At 36.4% G+C, this 20,605-nt stretch overlaps 1 protein-coding gene across 7 annotated transcripts in view; it reads right to left on the bottom strand.

Annotated features, from left to right (window-relative positions):
• Window positions 1-20,605, bottom strand: part of TfAP-2 (transcription factor AP-2) — a 240,846-nt gene that overhangs the window by 51,247 nt on the left and 168,994 nt on the right. For 5 of the 7 annotated variants that reach the window (XM_018517313.1, XM_018517315.1, XM_018517314.1 and 2 more), the window contains one exon: window positions 4,663-5,040. In XM_018517313.1, the coding sequence (XP_018372815.1) occupies window positions 4,663-5,040 (378 nt within the window). Of the gene's footprint in view, window positions 1-4,662; window positions 5,041-11,922; window positions 12,270-20,605 lie in introns of those variants that run through there. The other 2 variants (XM_018517309.1, XM_018517310.1) reach the window with 1 other exon arrangement.

Here is a 20,605-nt window from a genome sequence, read left to right as displayed (position 1 = left end):
AAAACTTGTGAAGTGACATAATATATCTGCGTTAATTTCCGTATGGAAGGAAAACAATAAATAACCACTACGTAAACGATGGAAAAGTGCGTTATTCCGCAACCTAACTCAATATCGCAGGAAATCGGGAGTATAGCGTTCTGAGATTTCATTAAAATCGAAGATACCCACCCTATCTACAGGAATGCCCGTCGGCTAGAAAGAAATCGAAGGGGTGCGATGTTTGGGATAATCGATAACGTGCATTTGATCGCGGGAGGGTAGAACGTTCTCAAAGCCGCCCTCGTATGGCAAGCAGTTATATGACTGAAACACTTTTATACCCTAAAGTAGGTATATTAAGTTTGATTCCTTTCAATACTATTTTAAATTCTTGATTGTTAACATTAAACATCTAAATACCCATGCAATTTTTGATAAAAATTCCATCAAGGTAGAATTAATTTAATGTTAAATTTAGATAACATCTCGTGCCTCCTGTTTACATATCTAAAAATTAATTCATGAGAAACACTAGTTATCTCTAGTCACTTGAACCCCGTAAACTGTCGAGACTTGGTCAGATTTTAAATAAAGTCGACGTTGAAAGAAAACACTTAACTTTGCTTGCAATCCGTAACGTCCGTGCGTATAGTTTTTGTTAGCGCGTTATTGGGCAACTCGTTCGACGTACAAATTACAGTAGCAATATACACGGCGTCGCATGTTCGGCCCTCAATCATACAGACGGAAAATAATATGACGGTCCTCGATAAAACGCCGAGTCGGCAACTCGAGCCTGCATATGGCGCGGACAGATGCTCTCCGCAACAAACTGCTCTTCTGCACCGCTCTCAACTCCGAGACGCGCGAAACGGACACGACGTTCGTCGCACACCTCCGTGTCGAATTTCGTTGAACGTATTTTCCTTTTTTTTTTCTCTCTCTCCATCGCGCCAACGTCATACGACACCTTTGGAAATCGGGCACGAATGGTAATCCGCGATAGAAATGACGGTGGTAGCGTGTGCCGACGCGGTAATTAGGGTGGTGCCTTCGTGAATACCGAGAGCGTGCAAGGTGGACCAAATACTATTGCTATAATGATCGTTCGGGGTCTCAAAGCCGATCTCGCACTCGACATCTGGGTATATGTTGCTGCAATATACGAGATCGTGCATAAAATTGACCTTTGCAACGGGTTTTTAAATAATATTGTACTCCTGTCTTAGACTTGTTTATACTTAAATTCATACATAGCATTTATTCTATAGCATAATATAGGTATCTAATCATAAACATATAGTAGTTCTTTAAAGAAATAAAAGGTTAGCCGAGCCCCTGGCAACCAGTTATATGAAAAAAACAACACTTCATACTCTGAGTCTAAAGTCTTATACTCTAAAGTATTATTAACACGGAAAGAACAGTTTTGCTAAAATATCTAAAAATATAGTTGGATACAGAACTGAAAAGAATTTTGTTGGACCATCAACATAATTATACAGGATGCTCAAACTGATTATAAAATCAGTTAAACTTTTTGTAGGATTATTCATCATGCTTGAGCATCCTGCATAATTATATTGATGATTTAATAAATTATTTTCAGATATATATCTCGTTCAGTTTTTAGATACTTCAACAAAATCGTTCTAAAGTTTGATTCGTTTTGACGTTATCTTTTTAGGTATTAATATTAAATATCTAAATAGTGCAATTTTTTGTATAAAAATTCCATCAAGATAAAATTATCCAGTTCTGTTATATGAACTGAATTATTAAAAAACCCAGGATTTTTAAAGCAAAATTGAAAAAAGCAATTCATGGCAGTCTGCATTTTCTATATTTTCTATATTTTTTTTTATATACTTTATTTATTATTATTATTATTCTATATTTTTCTATGTATTCTACGCACGACTACAGTCCAAAAATGAATTATTTAAGAAATGAACTTATAAATAGAAAAATGACACATATAATAAACGAAAATTCTTCGTGATGCATGCGACAATTAATTCAAGTATATCTCCGGGGACTAAGACGCGTCCTGTACAAAATATCATCCTGTAAAATTTTGTGGAGCGCGAGAGAGACTCGAAGGACGTAGGTTTACGAAGGTCGGGATTCGTCTGGCATGATTTCCAGCCACGTAGGGCGTATTACACGGGGCGGACAACTCCGCACCGTGGCAAATGCAAATGTCGCGAGTATTACGGCCACAAAGTCCTGTCCCTCTTCATGCTCGCGGCAGATCGACGATCGCAATCACCGATGTCACGGGGACGACGACTTATTGGCCGCGACTCCCTTGATAGATCGATACCACGCCCGTCATTACATCCACCCCGCGAACACACGTCGCGGAGATATGCCGCCGCGGCGTCCTACAAATAACAACGCTGGGTACTTTGCTAATAAGGTATCCAGCTGGCCGGATACCGATGATACACGTGACCGGATCTCTCCACCAGTTTTCATTCCCTTCTACGTGAACGTGGTACTGGCTGTACATACGTGGCACCACAATTTCCATGCTTCCGCGCGCGCGGTATTCAGGATACCTCCCCAGATCTATGAGGAAGGATCGCGTAATCTAAGATTATACGCCGCTTACATCGCATTTGTTAAAGACACGATCTTCCTCCGCGGTAATGATCGACCACGGTTAATTGTAAGTCTTGACGAAGCCGAAGATTAAAATTTAATTGCGTATATACGAAAAGCTTGTATAAAAGAAGTATGTTATAATTCAATATATATGATTAAAAAGCAAACTTTTTATTTTTTTAAATTGTTTCGGCATATGTTTGAATAAAAAAAACGAAAAAAAGATCAGGATATATAATATATGTACAATATGTAATTAGGTATGCATATAATATAATTCAAATAATAATTCATATAATTGACATTTAATGAAACAATGCGTGTTATATATATTGAATACTTTAAATGTTGCATCTTTACATACGATAAATTAAGTTCTATCGTATAAAACGCCGCTTGTAATTTTTCTCTTCCTGTATAAATATCGGCATTGCAGATTTAATAACATATAAATAAACTTGTCGAGAATCACGGCCACAAAGTCACCGTTAAATTTACAGCATCATTAATACAGTGATCGTTATTTTAATTAATGACATGGATTTGAATATTACATGAATCGGGTTCTTGTCACGTTATTCAGCAATGCGTACAAGAAATCTGGCCTTCTTACCGCGTGCATTCTAAAGCGCGTTTAGTTCCTTTCGGATGCTTACTATTCACAATACATATTTCTGTATGTTTCCACATACATATAATGCTTATAATTTATAATATAGTGTTTGTAAAATATAATATCAAATTTGGATAATATATATATATTGGAAACTTACACTGAAACAAAATTTACTAAATCAAATAATTTGTTTTTGTATCAAATAAGTATACATATGTTTAATAAATATTTACATAGAATTAGTCAAATAAATATCAATACTAAATATGTAATGTTATATTAAATTTAGTTTTTTTTCAGTGCATTCCAAACACGCGCTGGGAATCTTTCTTGTGTGTTGTCTGTGTTCGACTCTTCATCATCAGTGTTGCAAAATTTAAGATGCGCAATTAGCGAACGATCCTTTGATCCTTCGGAAATAAACACGAAGCCTTCTTTTTTTGACAACAAATATATTAACTAAATGCAAGTTTTTTTTCTGACACGACTGAGACTCCATTCGAGTTCGTAACGAAAAGTAAATATCTAATTTTTTAAATTTAAAAGATGCTCGCTTGTGTGTAGCTGTAATACATGTTGGTAATGAGCGAAACTGTCGCGATCCTTGCACCAACGCGAGAAAAAGTACAAAAAGGATGCAGACATGTAAAAAGTCAAGTCTCGAATGTTTAATGTAGCACATGACATTGGCGTCTGTCGGAAGAGCGCATAAGATTGATTATATATGGATTATGTAAGCCGCTGAACAATAATTATGAAGGGTCAAAGGATTAAAGAATGTAAAACTCATATGCGCGAATCGGTCGCGTACGTTATCCGGCTATATAATACCCTTTTTTGTAGTTGACTATATTTTAGAGTTAATTATACGAGTACCGGTAACCTTGTAGCGCGTGCCTCGTTAAATTATTCATACTGAGTCGTTAGACATTATCGAGTGTTAGATTCATCCGCAAAATAACATAATGTTCATTTCACATAAAATTTCTTCAATCTTACACAAATAATATCTTCCTTCTTATAGAACATCATTCCCTGTCGTATTTTTTTTATCAAATTCGCGCGATTTTGTTCTTTACAATTAAATTTTACATTACGTATTTTTTTATTTTATATCATAAGGGCACTTTTTTTTCAAAACCATAATTTATTCTTGGAAAGTTTTCCAGAACATTTTAAGTTTTTCTAAACCGCATTATAATGCGCCAAATGTATTATTAGAATAATACATGGCTGCTTATTATGAACCAGAGATCTAATAATCGATTTAAACAATTTCTATACATATAAATCCCGTTGTAATTTATAATGTTCCAAATGCATTATTAAAACAATAGCCAGAATATTAGCTGTTTTTATGAGATAAGCATCTAATAATTGATTTAAGTTTCCACGGAATCCTTTTGCGATATCCTTGGTGCATTCTCTACGTGAAAGCATATTTTAGCACTTACCACGTGAATCCCTTCGGCGTCTCTCCTGAGATCACCGCTCCTTTGGCCCGCGGTGACGGCAGCGCTCAGGTGATTGTAGTGGTGCTGGTGTAGTGTGTTGAGCGTTTGCGTATAGGGATCACCGACGAGGTAATCCAGGTGTTGCGGTTGGCCGAGACCGGGATGCTGGGGGCTAGCGGGCGCGTGATGATGCGAAGGAAACGGGGGTGGAAAGTAAGGGGGTTGGAAGTCGGAGGCGGTTGGCAACGATGCGCCCCCGTGGTGGGGCATACCGCCCCCGTTTCCGTTTCCCCGGTGTCCGTGGTGATGGGCACCGGAATAGGGCGACGAATTCCCGCCGCCCAGCGAGGAGATGCCCCCATGACCAGTCAGTCGGTCCTATGAAGAAAAAAACATCACAATTACATTCTGCAGTTCTAAACATTCATAATTCTATTAAGTGTTAAAGAGACGTTTGAAAAGTTAAGAACGTAATACTATAAAGGAATAAGCAAATTGTAACTTTTATTAATAAACCAAATTGCGTGGACATACAAAATTTTTAGATATACGGAAAGAATGGCTTTTTGTTGAAGGTTAATTAGATACAAATAAATTTAATTGAAAATAAATTTCGTTCGACTCAAAATAATTATATAGAATGACCGAATTAGTTGTAAATCAAAACTTTTTTGCATTGCTCATCATGCTAGTCTTCTACATAATTATTTTGATAGTGTAACAAAATTATATTCAAATCTATCTCTATTTAAATCTTGAGATACTTCAATAAAACCGTTCTTTCCGTATAAGCGTTATATTTCGCTAAATCTTTGAAACTTTTTCGATTTTATGACTTTCTACATGATCAATAGAGAGATAAACATTTTATTACGGATGTTCCGATTTTAAATAAACAAACATCGTTTTTTTTAAATTGAGATACATTTTTTACAAAAACGCCGAGATATTCAGCAAAGTTAAATTTCTTATTTATTGTAAAAGATATTTGGAGTCACAAAGAATTTTCTGTTTATACCTAGCTATACTAAAATAGGTTGTAATATCGTGTTAAGTTTTGCTACTAGGAGAGCCCAAAAGGTTAATCAATTAGCTTCGCGGTAAAACAGAAGAAAATGAATCTCCTTCCATTTACAAGATCTGCGCACAGTCGCTCGGCGAAGGATTCACTTCTCATGGCGGTAATTACAGACTATGTACAACGTACATCCGATCCATTCGAGATAAGAGATACGTCACACACATCACGTGTTGCATCTGATGCGAAAGGGTTAAGCATCGCGCATTAGTCAGAGCGGACCGAAATTACATGGCAACCAACATGGTAACAGACACAGTAACGCACGGAAATTTCTTCTATCAGATTAAATCTACATGTGATTAGAAAACGTACTTATTTGGAACACATCTGTTTCATCAATTTTGGATAGCTTCCAGATTAACTTCCTGACTTTTGTTAATTCGTGTAGACTATGTGATAATTGAAAAAAATCGTGTCATATAAATATATACTTTTTTTACTTTGGACTTTCTTGTCTAATGATAGCATTTAAGATAAAAAAGATATTAAACAATCTAAAAAGGTCAAATATATACAAAATATATATTTATTGAACATAGCAGTTAATTATTAATACATCGTTAATACAATATTAATGTAATATATAATTATAATTATTATATTATTATTATTAATTGTAATATGAAATGACGATGAATATAATATTATAAGTATAACAAAAAATACAATTAAATTTTTCAATTCCTGTCTAAATATAATTAATCGATGTTTATTTCTTCTACTAATAAATCAGTCTTAACGCGATTTTCACTAATTTTAAAGAGTGATGTAGTGAGAATAAATCGCAATAACCATTTTAAAATTTTTTGTGCAAAACAAGGGCAATAATTATTACAGCAAAAAGAGATGAACATAGATTTCCATAGTTTCACAACAAGAAGGCGGAAACTATGCAAATCTTACAGTAATCGGCGCGTGCATAAATAGACTATAAAATGCAAGTACCGATAGTTCAACGGATTGAGGAATGTAATCTTTAAAACCTAAATTATGACTGATATATGTAAATTGTGTCACTGTAGTATTGCAATCGATATAATTAGATAAGATATTCTAAAGATAAAATCAGAACTGGGAAAACTTGTAATTTGTTTAAACTATGTATGATAACGCACTTGTGCCTTTTTTAAAGTAAACTTTAATTACTATTTAAACATCTGTTAAAAACCTAATAATTTTATATCTGTTACTTATCATTCAGTGTTTGATAGTGATTTCTTTTATTTATTAAATAACCCACATTTTTCCTGTTTTTCACTTACTAGTTATATTTAGATTTTTTAAATTATTATATTTTAATTATCTATATACATATATAGTTCAATATATTTCATATATTTTATAGTTTATAGATATATGATCTATACTTTGCACTTCTTCCTTTCTCTCTCTTTCTTGTATATTTTTTAAAAATTTACATTAATTAAAATCCTATTTATGTTTAGAAAGTGTACATAATACTAATAATACTAGACGAAAATGAAAATAGAAAAAAGGAAGTTCGAGACAAGAATTTCTCATAATTTTTTTTAAATTTTGCGCATAAGATCAAAATCCGTAGATCTCGATTTACCTGATCCATCGACACCTTCTCGCGCACGATCCAGGGATGCTGTTTAATCTGGCCTGCGTAATCTCGCGATACGAGTTCTCGATTGCACGGTGTTATTCACGTTATAGATAGTATCACCCAGGGTGTATATCTGGATATCAGGGAAGCTTTTTGCAGCGGCATGTATCATCTCGCATGAGCCATTAGGTTTTCGCTCGCTGCGATATGATCTTAAACGACTCTATAGACCGCGAAAAGATCGGACTGCTAGTTTCATTCTATGTGTTATCTATGGTAAAGGGCGCGTGCGGCGTCCAGCGCATTGGATTCCTTTGGATTTATTAGAAACATACGTAAGTCTTCGTACTTCCTTGTACTTCCATAAAGAATCGAATTTCTCAGAATTGGTCGAGGATGATGGAACCCGGAAATACGTTGCGCCTATCCGATTGATCTTTGAATATTGCCGCGAAACCAAATACCTGTCATAGAGCTGGACATGATCTCGCAGCGTAACTAATGGATCAATTCTAAGCAGAATCGTAAGACTCGTAACGTGTTCTCGTAAAACTTGTAAGAACTATAAATGACTAATATTCTAATTTTAAGTGTATATATCGTAAGACGATTATTCATAAATATCAAACGAAAATTCCGACGGAGCAATCGTGAGCAAACGATGAGCAAACGAATGCAAAAAAAAATATTCGATTTTTTAATATTGGGGGGCTAGCGTGAAGTTGGCCCCCCAAAATTTAAATTTCGTATAACTTTTGAACTAAGGGTGAGCAAACGAAAATTCCGACGGAGCAATCGTGAGCAAACGATGAGCAAACGAATGCAAAAGAAAAATATTCGATTTTTTAATATTGGGGGGCTAGCATGAAGTTGGCCTCCCAAAATTTAAATTTCGTATAACTTTTGAACTAAGGGTGAGCAAATGAAAATTCCGATGGAGCAATCGTGAGCAAACGATTATTCATAAATATCTATAATTTTTTTGTAAATTTTAGGGCTAGTAAGAAGTTGTCTGTAAAAATATTGTATAAAAGTAAAAGCACTTAAAAATTCTTACAAGTCTTACAGGAATATGTTATGAGCCTTACGATTCCGCTTAGAATTTAGGCATAAAGCTTGAAAACAGATTTTATATACATAAACATCTCAACCCGTGGCTACACGCTTGTTGACGAAAGTTAAAGAATAAAAACCAACAATTCATGAATTATTCCATATGTTTTATTTGTATATTTGTGTGCTAATTAATTATGAAAAATATATTAAAATAATTAGAAGTATGTGTCATACAAAAATAAATGGATATATTCAAATATATTATAATAAATATTATATATATATAAACATACGAATAGCAAACAAACAAAATGTGTAAAATTACGAAACGTCCTTTTCGCAACATAATTAATCTGCTATATTTTCATTATTTACCATATCAATTTATATTTATATTTTTTAATTATATTTATTGATACAAAAATATTTTCTATTGTTGTACAAGCTTTATACGTGCTACATTCTGTGTGTGCGTGCATACAGTGTATGTAAATATGTAGTTGTTATGTAATTAAACCGATCATTTATTGACCATTAGTTTCGCGAAAGACATGTTTTTATTAATTTTACAAAATTTCTAAAAATATACTATGCTGTAAAAATCCCAAGTTTCATGTTCCAAGGCAAACACGTGCTTTTAATCGACAAGAAGTAAAATTTATCGTTGTTACTCGATCATCTTCTAAATTAGACTTTCGAAATCGTAGCTTGAAACTTTAGCGCAATGTTGCGATGGATATGATTATATAAGTCAGTTTATTACACATCAAAGATATAAATCGCAATTGCGTGCTTTTACATCAAAGTGTCCAACTCTTCAAGAAAGGAGATATTAAAAAAAAATCAATATTAATTGTCATAATTAAATTTAGTAGATAAACATTTTCTATAATTATTAATGAAACATATATGAACAATGTTACATTACTATGTTTGTAAATAACTAATAATACTTAATGTATAACATAAGATCACGACAAAAATTATATCAAAGCTGCGTTTCGTTTCACGCATAATGCGCATGATATATCATTTTATCTTTCTTTAATATTCGGTAAACAACAAGGATAAAATGATATATCATATGCACTATGCGTGAAACGGAACGCACCTCAAGTTACGAGAACATATTTTATTTTTTAAAATTGTACTTAACAGAGAGACAATTCATAATTATGTCCTTAATTTAGATCAAATTTGGAACGCGTTGTAAAGTGGGAACAAAGAGTTAAAATTTAGGTTTGTCTCTCCTAATTTGGAACGTGGCCACCTTATTTTACATATATTGTTACTAATGGTCAGAAAATATATTTCATAAAAAAACGCTATCATTGTGTGTTGCAAGAAGAAATGGTACGTTTGCTTCGCAATTTTTAATAATTTTCCATATTATGACAAATGCATTGCTTTAGACGAAAGTTGAAAATACTAAGACTTAAAATTTTCGAAAAGTAAATTTTATATATTCTAAAATATGACAGCACAAATTACAATAAATCGCGTAGGCAGTTAGACACGTAGTTATTTGTATATGTGCCCTGCGCGCATATGGCATAGATACTCACGATGGAAGGCAAACACAAGGATAGGAAGGAAAGTCGAGAGTCGAAAATGTGTATTTTAAATGTCGAATATGTATTTGTCTTGTACTCGCTCTTAATCAGATGTGTCGAATCGTTGCCGAACGACTCGCACTCTCTTACGCCTACAAAGTTGAAATGTCGTATACACCATACACTGTCACGGGATCATTGCCAAATAAACCGATACCAATCGTAACGTTGTTCTGCAAAAAGGAGGCGAGGGAAGAGGAGAAATCGTTGATGTATGAGCATGACGTGGGAATTCTGTATCGGTGATATCGGATGTGTGTGATATTTTAAGCTGAACAATCCGCAAAAGCGGCAGCTCCCTTCACAAAGAACACGACCGAACTTTCCTGCTGAGATCACCGTTGATAAGATTGGAGAAAGCGTCGCTACACACGACACGTGTACAATTAATAACCAATAAACCGGCCTCTTCGCATGGCGAAATTGCGCGATGGGAGATTAGGCGCAAATTTTCAAAAAAAATATACAAGGTGTATGGTCACGGACAACGATCGAGGTGTTTAAGTTAATTTTAATGGCTGCTGCATACATATCGACAGAAAGTATCTTCAAAATGTAAAGAAATTTTATAGCGTTATTAAATATGACATCGAAATTGTATATCATAAAATTAATGTTATATTGTCACATTTACGAGTTACACGTACGATGCATTCATTTTGTATTTTGTCCGCGTTCGTCAAACTTAAAGTCAATGTTTATCTTAATTCGTTAGTAAGATTTGTTTTCGCCAGTGAAAGAAAATTTATCAAAGAGAGAAGTACTGTTAAATTATATTTTGTGTATTGAGAACATGAATGTGATGACAGTTAAATCTAAACATTTGGAAAATCATTCGAGTTATTTTGACGAAATTTTAAACATATGTAAAAATTCAAAATAACCAGAGTGGTTTTTGAAATTTTTAGAAAAAATAAATTTTTTTTCAACTTTGACGCTTAATATATCTTTGAAACTAAGCCAATTCGGATATATGATCATATAAAGTGAGGAATCACCCCTTAATCTTTTAGAGTACTTATGTAGTATCCACTCTTAAAAGATAAATATTAAAAACAAAATGAAGAAGAAAAATAAATTGATCAATTTTATCATTTATATATTGCAAGAGTTATGGAAAATTTCAGAAGATTATAAATTCCATTATAAATTTGTGGAAAAAAATTACAAACCGGTCATTTTGACAACTTTGGTAGTTCTAGTGTTAAGAAAGTATTATACTGACATAGCGTATGTAACTGCAACCGACGTAACGGATGATAATAATTATTATATTTTTCTTCTTATATTATTGCATGAGAATTATTGTATGAGAATATAAATGGTAAAAATGCGCGCTGCGGAGGTGTAAATTCCCGCTATTCCTCTATGGAAGACGAGTTAAAGACACGAGTTGAAAATTGCACGAAGTAATTGTGTCGTGGATTTAAAAGATGTGTAAATTATTTCATGCACACGGGACAAGCACTTGCGAGAAGTAACGTAAAGTAAGTAAAGGGAGAAAGAAATTAATGGCAAAATGCCCTCAAGAAAGAGCACACAATAATTACTGCTAACTTTGCATTAATATCAGTTAAAGTTTGACAGGGTACCCATTAACGTTGAATGTGCGTACGATTAAAAATACGCAACTGCCGTATCTGCATAGTCGCTATATAGTGAAAAGGTGTAATTGCTGCATATATTTACGCACTTTGACCCATATTCGCGCAACAGTACATTGCGGTAACACGTCGAGAACCTTTTGCCGAATAATACACGTTATAATACGTATAGATGACGAAATTTTATTCCCCTTGTTTAACTTCGAACGGAGTTTGCTCCAGCAGGACCGGATAAGTCGCGCAGTTCCGCGTAACACGCGGCGCTTTTGATCGAAAAGTACTTCGGAGGGAGGAAGAGTATTTCCCGCGTGTGGCAGGAAAAAGCGGGACTCGCACCTCGACTTCGATGACCGTGGCCATGTCGACATGGGGCGCGTAGCAGAACGTCAGCTTGTCGGCTGTCGGCGCTTCCGTGCGCGGCGGGAACATCCCCAGGATCTCCAGTTTGCCGGCTCCGTGAGTCAACGGCGATGCACGATCGGCACTCTCCGCGGAGAAATTCGCGCGTCTCGGGAACCACCTCAACTCGGATCCTTCCTCGTCATCGTACACATGACACAACGCAAGCGGAATCCCGTCCGGTCGTGCTACACCCGCTTCCTCGTCGGCCGTCGCATCCGCGCGCGCGATAATACACTGCACACCACGTCGGGACGGGCACATCAAGTCACACCGATGACGGAGAGCACCACCGTCTTCGCTCGCAAGGTCTACGAGACGTATATTTTCGGGACGAGAGACCGCGGGAAGTCGAGATAAAGGATTAGAAAGGAGTTTCTCGAAACATTTTTTTATGCATGAGACTTTCAAAATATTTCAAGTAAATCCTAATAGAATTTTAGTAGAAAGTAGACAGGCGAGGGAAAGAGAAAAAAATCATTTATAAATTAAAAAAAAAAAAAACGTGAAAAGACATGACACCTCATTCATCGATCACCATTGCTGTTCATAGTTCACGCAATACGTGATATTCCTTCGGCCAACGTCATTTTTTATATCTTCCAGACACATAGGTTCGCACTTAAATTCATTTCAATTGTGATCGTATTAACCGATCTGTCCCCATATTTCTTGTAGATAAATAAAATGACAGATTGATCAATCAGAGTCTCGACCTAGAGGTTGCAACCTGCTCTTCGAAGTATGCTATTCGAAAATTATTTCGCGTTTTCCATTCCAGGTAATGGCTCGTTCAGAAATGAGGAGAAACGATGGAAGAAGGAAGGAAGTTGAAAGGGATAAGATGGACCGAGGACGGTGTGGCGTCGATCCTTCGACGAGACCGGTACGAAACAGCTGATCGTGGCCTCCGTGTCGCGGTCGACCGACTGAGCGACGAGGACGTCGGCGAGATGTACGAAAGTAAAGCCTAAGTGTGGCCGCGGACGAAACGGGAGGTGCTACGGTGCGCTCTTACCGAGAGCTACTACTACTACTACCACCGCGATACACCACCTTAGTATTCTGCCCTACCATCCGGCCGGGTGTCCCGGCAAACGCCGGCGAAGGAGCGACGGAGCAAGACAGAAGGAGGTACGTACAGGGAGGAGAGAAGGTGCGCCGTGGTGGATGGAGCGGGAGAGAGAGATCTCTCGTTTGTGCACGCTTGCTGACGACGACCGAAATTTCGCCCCGGGGTACGCGCCACCACGTGGCACCTAGACCTAGCACCGGCGACCCCCCACCAGCCGATGGACGATGGGACGTCCCACAATCGAGCGAATAGGAGTAATGGAGCGGTACTCTACGACGTTCGCCGACCCTCGCCGAACCGGCGAACGCGCGCGGCCTCGTGTCCGTGCAACTTCACGCTCGTTGTTGTACGTACTTTTCATATAGGGATGCCTTAGAGATCAACAGGGGATGCTGAGCCCTGACAGCGTAGTGAATGATGATGAAATATAACAAATGTTACCATCGCTTACAACAGAATTAATTCAATTTTATAATACATACTTGATGACTTTAATGACAAACTACTGGGAAATGTGCGCTGGAGTTGAATTTAAAAAGTATTTAAATGTAAGTATATATTTCTGTGATAATAAAGCTTGAAATGAAATTTTTGTTAAAGTCCACTTGGCATTAATTAAAAAGAGATATCTTACTGTTTGTTTTCTACATTTGACGATTTGATTTCTGAGATATTTTATTTTCGTCCAGATATATCTTCAGATATAATGATATATTTGAATCTATAATGATATATAATTATTAAGATACAAAATAAAATGTGTATCTAATTCGCAGTTTTCACTATATATATAATATCTGTAAAGTGTAAAGAATAAAGTGGTGAGATTTCAGGTAACTGGTTTGCACAGGCCCGCCGCTGCAGGAAATTAAAGGTGCCAAGATTCTCAGTTCTTAAACCTGTCGAGATTTGAGATCCCTGTCGCTCGCTATGTATATCGAGATTAGCATGACTCTCGTTTGCTCAATTTCTGCGTGTGAATACGTCGCCGCATTATTTCACGTGATGGATCATTAAGACATCATTCCAAGTGGCGGACGTCCACTATAACCAGGTGGCACGTTACGCAATATTGCAATAAGAAAATAAAGCCCATTTTGGGCAATCTATAATTCGTATCAAAATTCACGAGAGAACCCTATTCATAATTTTAAATGCCGTGTAATACGGAAAGTATTTAAGCAATTAAAAAATATATGAAATATATATATACACCAAATACATATCTAAATATGCGGTATAAAATGGTGAACGATATTCTATCCTGAAGATTGATACAAATTATAGATCGTTTAAGGTGGAGTTGATACATTACTATTGCAGTGGGCGTAAACCATACGTCATTTTTTTTACTTTGTTAAGCACAGAGAATTCTTGCCTAAGAATTCAAAAGGCGGTAAATGCAATTAAAAAGCCAAAGTTATAATATATATCGCGCGATTGCGAACATTACATAATGTTGTCTCCTGAATTGCAGTATTTTACATGTGCAAAAATACATTTTTTTTTTCTCACCGGTTGTAGTTCCACTAATACATTTGTTTATTAAATCACCTAGTGCCAACAATATTAACGACATGTCGTGCGAGATAAGAAACGCAAACCTTATCCGCGCGATCGTTGCTGCCCGTTATCATGTAAACGTCACATTTATTAACGCGTAGCGAGAGGTGAAATTGGAACGGGCGCTGTCAATTCCGCTGTTTATTAGATTCAAGATTAATGTTCGCAGTCGAAGGAATTATTTAAATTGATAGCTCGCGCGAATGAACGATCGTGCGATTCGGCGCGCAAAAATGTCCCGTTGACGTTCATTCACGTCTACATGGCGAGAGAAGAAAAGACTGTGTGAGAGAGAGAGAGAGAGAGAGAGAGAGAGGAAAAAGAGAAAAAGAAAACGGGATAAAGAGTGAGAAGAGAGGTACTCTCGGTAGGAGTCGCTATTAATTTGCAAGGTGAAAACGGCTGTCAACGTTAGGGTATGACGTTGCTCGCCGGGTCGTCGACACACTGGGCGTAATTTATGCCGGCGTAAATTTTGCAGTGTAATTACGGGGCGATGCGCCATTCATACGATGTTATACGCCGAAGTTAAACGTCCAACGAGCGTCGCGTTCTTTCTACGCGAAACTCCGGATGCTCCTCGCGATAAACCGAGAAGAGAACATGGACTCATCGTCTTCTGCAGCACCGATGCGCACCCGAAGGGTGCTACTTGTAGCAGAATTTGTAATCCTCGACATGTATCGCACTTCAAGTAGGCGCGGAATCCGGGTATGTACGAACACAAAAATATTTTTTGTGTTTCCGTTCCGACAAATTCTCTCGAGACTAAATTTATACTCGCAAGCGTGATGAATGATCATCGTTATTTATATCTACGAAGCCGCGGATAATCGAGACCGGTATGTAATTTCGATGATGTAGTTTCTTATCGATGCGATAGGAAAGAAATGCATCCTGTATTAATTACGACACGTTCATACGTTGCATGAATCTCTTCCCCCTTCCTTCTTCCGTCTCACCCCGCCGAGTCTTATTTTTTCATAATTGAAAGATAGAAACTCGATACTTCTATCGGTAGTTAATCACCGAGCGATCGCTGATGGGTATTCGATTTGACGTACGGACGCTCTCGATTAATCACATCTTTCCTTTCGGCGGCTAAAAAGTCATGAATATAAATCAGTAACGAAAAGAAACGCTCTTCGCGCGCGATCGAACGGCGAAACTACGTTGTAATATCGATAGACGGAGTCGTGATCGAACGCACAGTGTTGTCGTTCGATACAAAAATGTCTTCCTGGAGCACTTGGAACCAGTTTGTCCGACGAGTTTCCGTAAGAAATTCTTTTTTTTTTTTCTTCACTTTATTCCGACCCGTGGACTCCGGATAAGCAGACGGATCAATAAATCAATCCAATTGGACAGGGTGTTTCTGGGAATCTCTATAGGAACATAATTCGGTACTTTTTAATTATATCTGTTTGACTCGAGCAATCGTAACCAGTTCACCTGGCGTGTTTCTACAAAAGCAGCGGCTGAAATAATTGTCCAGTTATTACGCGTCACTAATGACAGCTTAAATTACAAATTAGTTTTTGCGGTCGTTGCGACATAATGATATAGAATTAGAATAGATCAATAATTATAAAAGTGATCTAGTTTAAATTTATATATTCGTGCAACGCAAAATTAATCGTACAAAATTTAAATTGCCTTATTAATGAAAAAATAAAAGATTGGGAATGCAAACTGCCTGGACGCATCGTACGTTACTTCATATCGATATTGCTTATATTCTACCGTTTATTATAAATTTATAGGCCACCGTGCGCGCTTGTCGTATACGTCGATTTTTCATCCCAGTTTCGCTGATAACGATCGCAGAGTTTATCCTGCTCTATCATCAACTTTCGATAATCGCTTTCGCTCGGGGCCTTTCTCGAGGAAATTTCCAGATGGGTGTGTACACGCGCGTTTCTAATCGTACACCCTCCAAACGACAAAAGATTTCCATAGAGAAATTTATGTCCTTCTGCAATTTTTACACCTTCGCCCAAACTTTCCTTCCTCATCAGGAATTAATAGCGCGTATCTATTAATCGGGGATCCATACGCGGCGATAATTCCAAGCACGTTTCGTATTAATAGGAATTTACTGTGCAAACGATATCGCATTCGATCGTTACGTGACAGAGAGAGACTGTAAGCTTTCTGCATGCATATATTTTTATTGCTCTCATAAATAAAAATATTTCACGTGAGATTTTCCGCAAAGATACAAATTCCAGGAAGAACACCTTGATTAATTAGTGTCAGTAAATGAAATCGGACATTGTCGCGCCAAAGCTTCGATCGGGGAGAAAAGGGTCGAAACTTTGATGACGATCGGCGATCGCGAGAGTATACACATTCGCGCGTGCAGGTATGAAAGACACGCGAGAGAGAAAGAAAAGGGGCAGGGAGACAGAGAGAAAAAGAGAGAGAGAGAGAGAGAGCCCTGGATGATTATGGTAGGAGAGGGAAGTCGCTAAACGGCATTCCAAGCGGACCATCCAACGCCACCCAACGGTAACCAACGCATGACGCCCTTATCTTACGCGTTACCGCGCTTTTCCTCGCCTCTACCTCAGTTAACGGATCGTCTACGAATGACGAGGATGGTGTCGTGAAGCTACCGAGCCGCCAAACTGACGCTCGTTCAGCATCCTGACTTTATGGCAGATATAAATGAGCAACACCTCGTGGATTTTATATCCCTTAAACGCACGAAATCTTTACCGCGTAAATTTTTTCTGACACAAAGTCGAGGTTATTCTACCATCTGACGTTAGATAAAAAGCAAGAATTTTAGATCTTTCGTTAAAAAACGTAATGTCAAAAGGCTACAAAATTTTTAACGTTAAAGGTGTTCACTTATACATTCGACAGTTAATAAAATATTTAATCGAATCGAATTAGACTATAATTGAAGAAACAACTTATTTTATATTAATTATTCTAGTTAGGACCTCATTAAAATGAATCTCCGGGAGAATCTCCATGCGATTGCATCCAAAGGTTTTTTATTATTTCGGAAAGAAAAATTTTCCTTGATTATCACTTCTCTCTAGCCTTTCTAAATGTTTTCTGTGTGCTTTTGCTTATTAAATGGCATTTCGAGCATACTTGGCGATTACAGGCACGCCCGTTCGCAAAGTTACGCACGTGCACGCGAGCTTCGATCAGTCTTTTCAGGGTATTCTACAATGATATTCACCGTTAATTCGATGACGACGTTAATGGACAACGTCGAACGCGCGCGCGCACGTATATGTGAATGTGTGTCCGTTTTTTCGCGGCACGGACATACACACTCGTGTATTAAACTCGCGTGTACATGGCAGGAGGCAGAGGCAGCAGTCCGGTCCAGAGGGTTCAAGCTAACGGGACTAAAGTCGATTGTGATTACACTTGTGTAAGTGCCCATACGGCGCACAGACTCGCGTCTACACATGAGACACAAGTGAATCATGAGCGAGCCTGCGAGTCTCGTCAATTCTAAAAAAAAAAATGCTTGTTCAGAAATTCTTAACATATCTACGGTACGTGATGTACTAACGACGATATTCTATTAAAAATGTGACAAAATATCAAACATATCTGTCAAAATTAGATATGCAGTATTATCATTAATAGAGAACGTTAAAAACAATGACGGTGGAAAAGTAATTAAAAATAATGTTATTAAGTAAATGTAATTAAACAATTTCCTAATAAAATATTGTATTATATATGTAATATAAACAACTACATTTGTTAATGAAATATTATTTAGTATAATTATACCAGCTTATTGTTTTAATTTTCGTAAATGACTTTTATAATTTTTCGGGATTGCGAATCTTTTGTGTAATATTTCATGTATAAACGTAATTACACCTTTCTATGACACGCGCGTCAAACGTTGTCGAGATGCGATGACCGAGATACGTGAAAATGCAAATTTCGCGATGCCCTGGCACTTAACAATTGACGCGTGTAAACGTGATACTGTAACACGTTTCTTAATAACTATTGCGTCGTAGTGGTCGCGCTAGAAATCACGCAGGATTGTGGTGAGACCAGAGATTAGCTCATATGTCACAATCTACCGATCTCGAAATGACATAAAACCATTTATAATTTTCTAGGAGGTAAAAATTTCGGAAAAGTAAAATCTCTGATACAAAACACACACATACAAAATAATATTAATTTTTCGTAATTATTATCACTTTTGAAATATAAGTAACTTTTAGGTACCATCTCTTTTCTAATTTCACATGAAAAGGATAAGTGCTGAAGTATCAAAAAATTTAGCTAGATACAGATCTTAAAATAATTTTGTTGGACCAAAATTATTACGTATAGGAATCTCAAGTATGACGCAAAAAGTTTTGACACTATAGCAATTAGTTCGAGCATCCTACATAATTATTTTGATGTTCAACAAAATTATTTTCATATCTGTATCTAGCTAAACTTTTAGATTCAGCAAAATCATCCTTTCTATATAATCTTAATAACGTTTTAAAATGCGGCACATATATGTGTTGCAATTAATATCGATATAATTTAAGTAAAGTCACTGCCTCTGCCTCGCAGTTTTATTTTATATAATGAAAAAAAAAAGACATCGATGTTAATATACCGCTATGAGTATTGGCAAAAACAAGACCGCTGTTACAATTAGCCAGACCGTCGGACGAGCGTGGTCCAGTTCCTTCAGTCAGTTTTATCCGTCAATCTGGTATTGATTCGTAGACAAGTTTTTCGACTGCGTGGTTGGTTTTGTCGATTTCATTGGTTATTCCTCAGCGATTTCTCAACCGTTAATTAGATCGTGTTATGTTAATGTACACTTGTTCGATCGCGTAGCGCGAGAATAGTGCGAGAAAAGAACGAGAAAGAAAGAGAAAGTGCAGCAGTCATTTAATCTTCACGACGATCATCGTTGGCGTGATTGTCAACGTTGGTTATTTTAAATAATCGGTAACACTCAATCACTATATTGGTGTTCGATGACAAGATAATTTTGAACGTTCTTAATCCTCGATTAAATTGACTTGATTATATTATCGTTCTTGTATATTCTGATTTTTTGCTGGCTTTTTAATATTAATGCATAAGAAATTGCATATGTATAATAGACATTTACCTTAAGTGCAAAATGCAATTATGTTTTTTAAATCTTTTAATATAATTTATTATGTTTTAAGAAATATATTTCATGGATAAGAATTTACATATAGAAGAGAATAAAAATCATTTGATAAATCTATAAATCAATATTACATTTCTTGGATCATTTTCGCTCTGTGATTAAAAATAAAATCATGTGCAATACATAAACAACATGTATACGTTTAACAAATCTCATATGTACGTATACTCTTTACAGAAATCTAATACAGATCAATACTGAAAGACGATAATTAATTACTTATTTTAAATATTAAAAATACTATTGTTTAGTACTTTTATGGTACTTCAAATAAGTAATTAATTATTGTCTACTCGTAATAAATTAGTCAGTAATAAACTGGCCAGTATTAGATTTCTGTAAGGGACCTGGCTGTAATCTGCAAAACATTATAGCAAGAGCCAAACAAGTAAAGACACATAGTCTAACCGGCATCAATTAGATCATGTTATGTTAATATCGTCCATATACACGTATGACTGTCCATATCGCAGTTACGGAATCTTGTAGTCAGTCGACTACCATAATCCGGGACGACTGTTTGGAATGAAAGACGAAACGAGAGAGTGAGAGTGAGATAGTACGTGAGAGACAGAGGGAGAGATAGAGAAAAGGAAAGAGAGAGAAGTGGCAGGTGCACTATAGTCTGTGGATTTATATGCAACGAGTAACATTGTTATGAGGATTAGCGATTCGTTTTTTAATTGAATCTCTGCCGGATACAATTTGAACAATCCGGTACTTTATCGCCGCCAATAGGTAGTAATATAATATATATATATAATACATATATATTAGCCAAGTCTGCTAAATACTTG

The sequence above is a fragment of the Trachymyrmex cornetzi genome, unplaced genomic scaffold (assembly GCF_001594075.2).
Source record: "Trachymyrmex cornetzi isolate Tcor2-1 unplaced genomic scaffold, Tcor1.1 scaffold67, whole genome shotgun sequence".
Lineage (NCBI taxonomy): Eukaryota > Metazoa > Arthropoda > Insecta > Hymenoptera > Formicidae > Trachymyrmex > Trachymyrmex cornetzi.
Note: the sequence above shows the minus strand (reverse complement) of the source record. Positions and strands in the feature narration are given on the sequence as shown.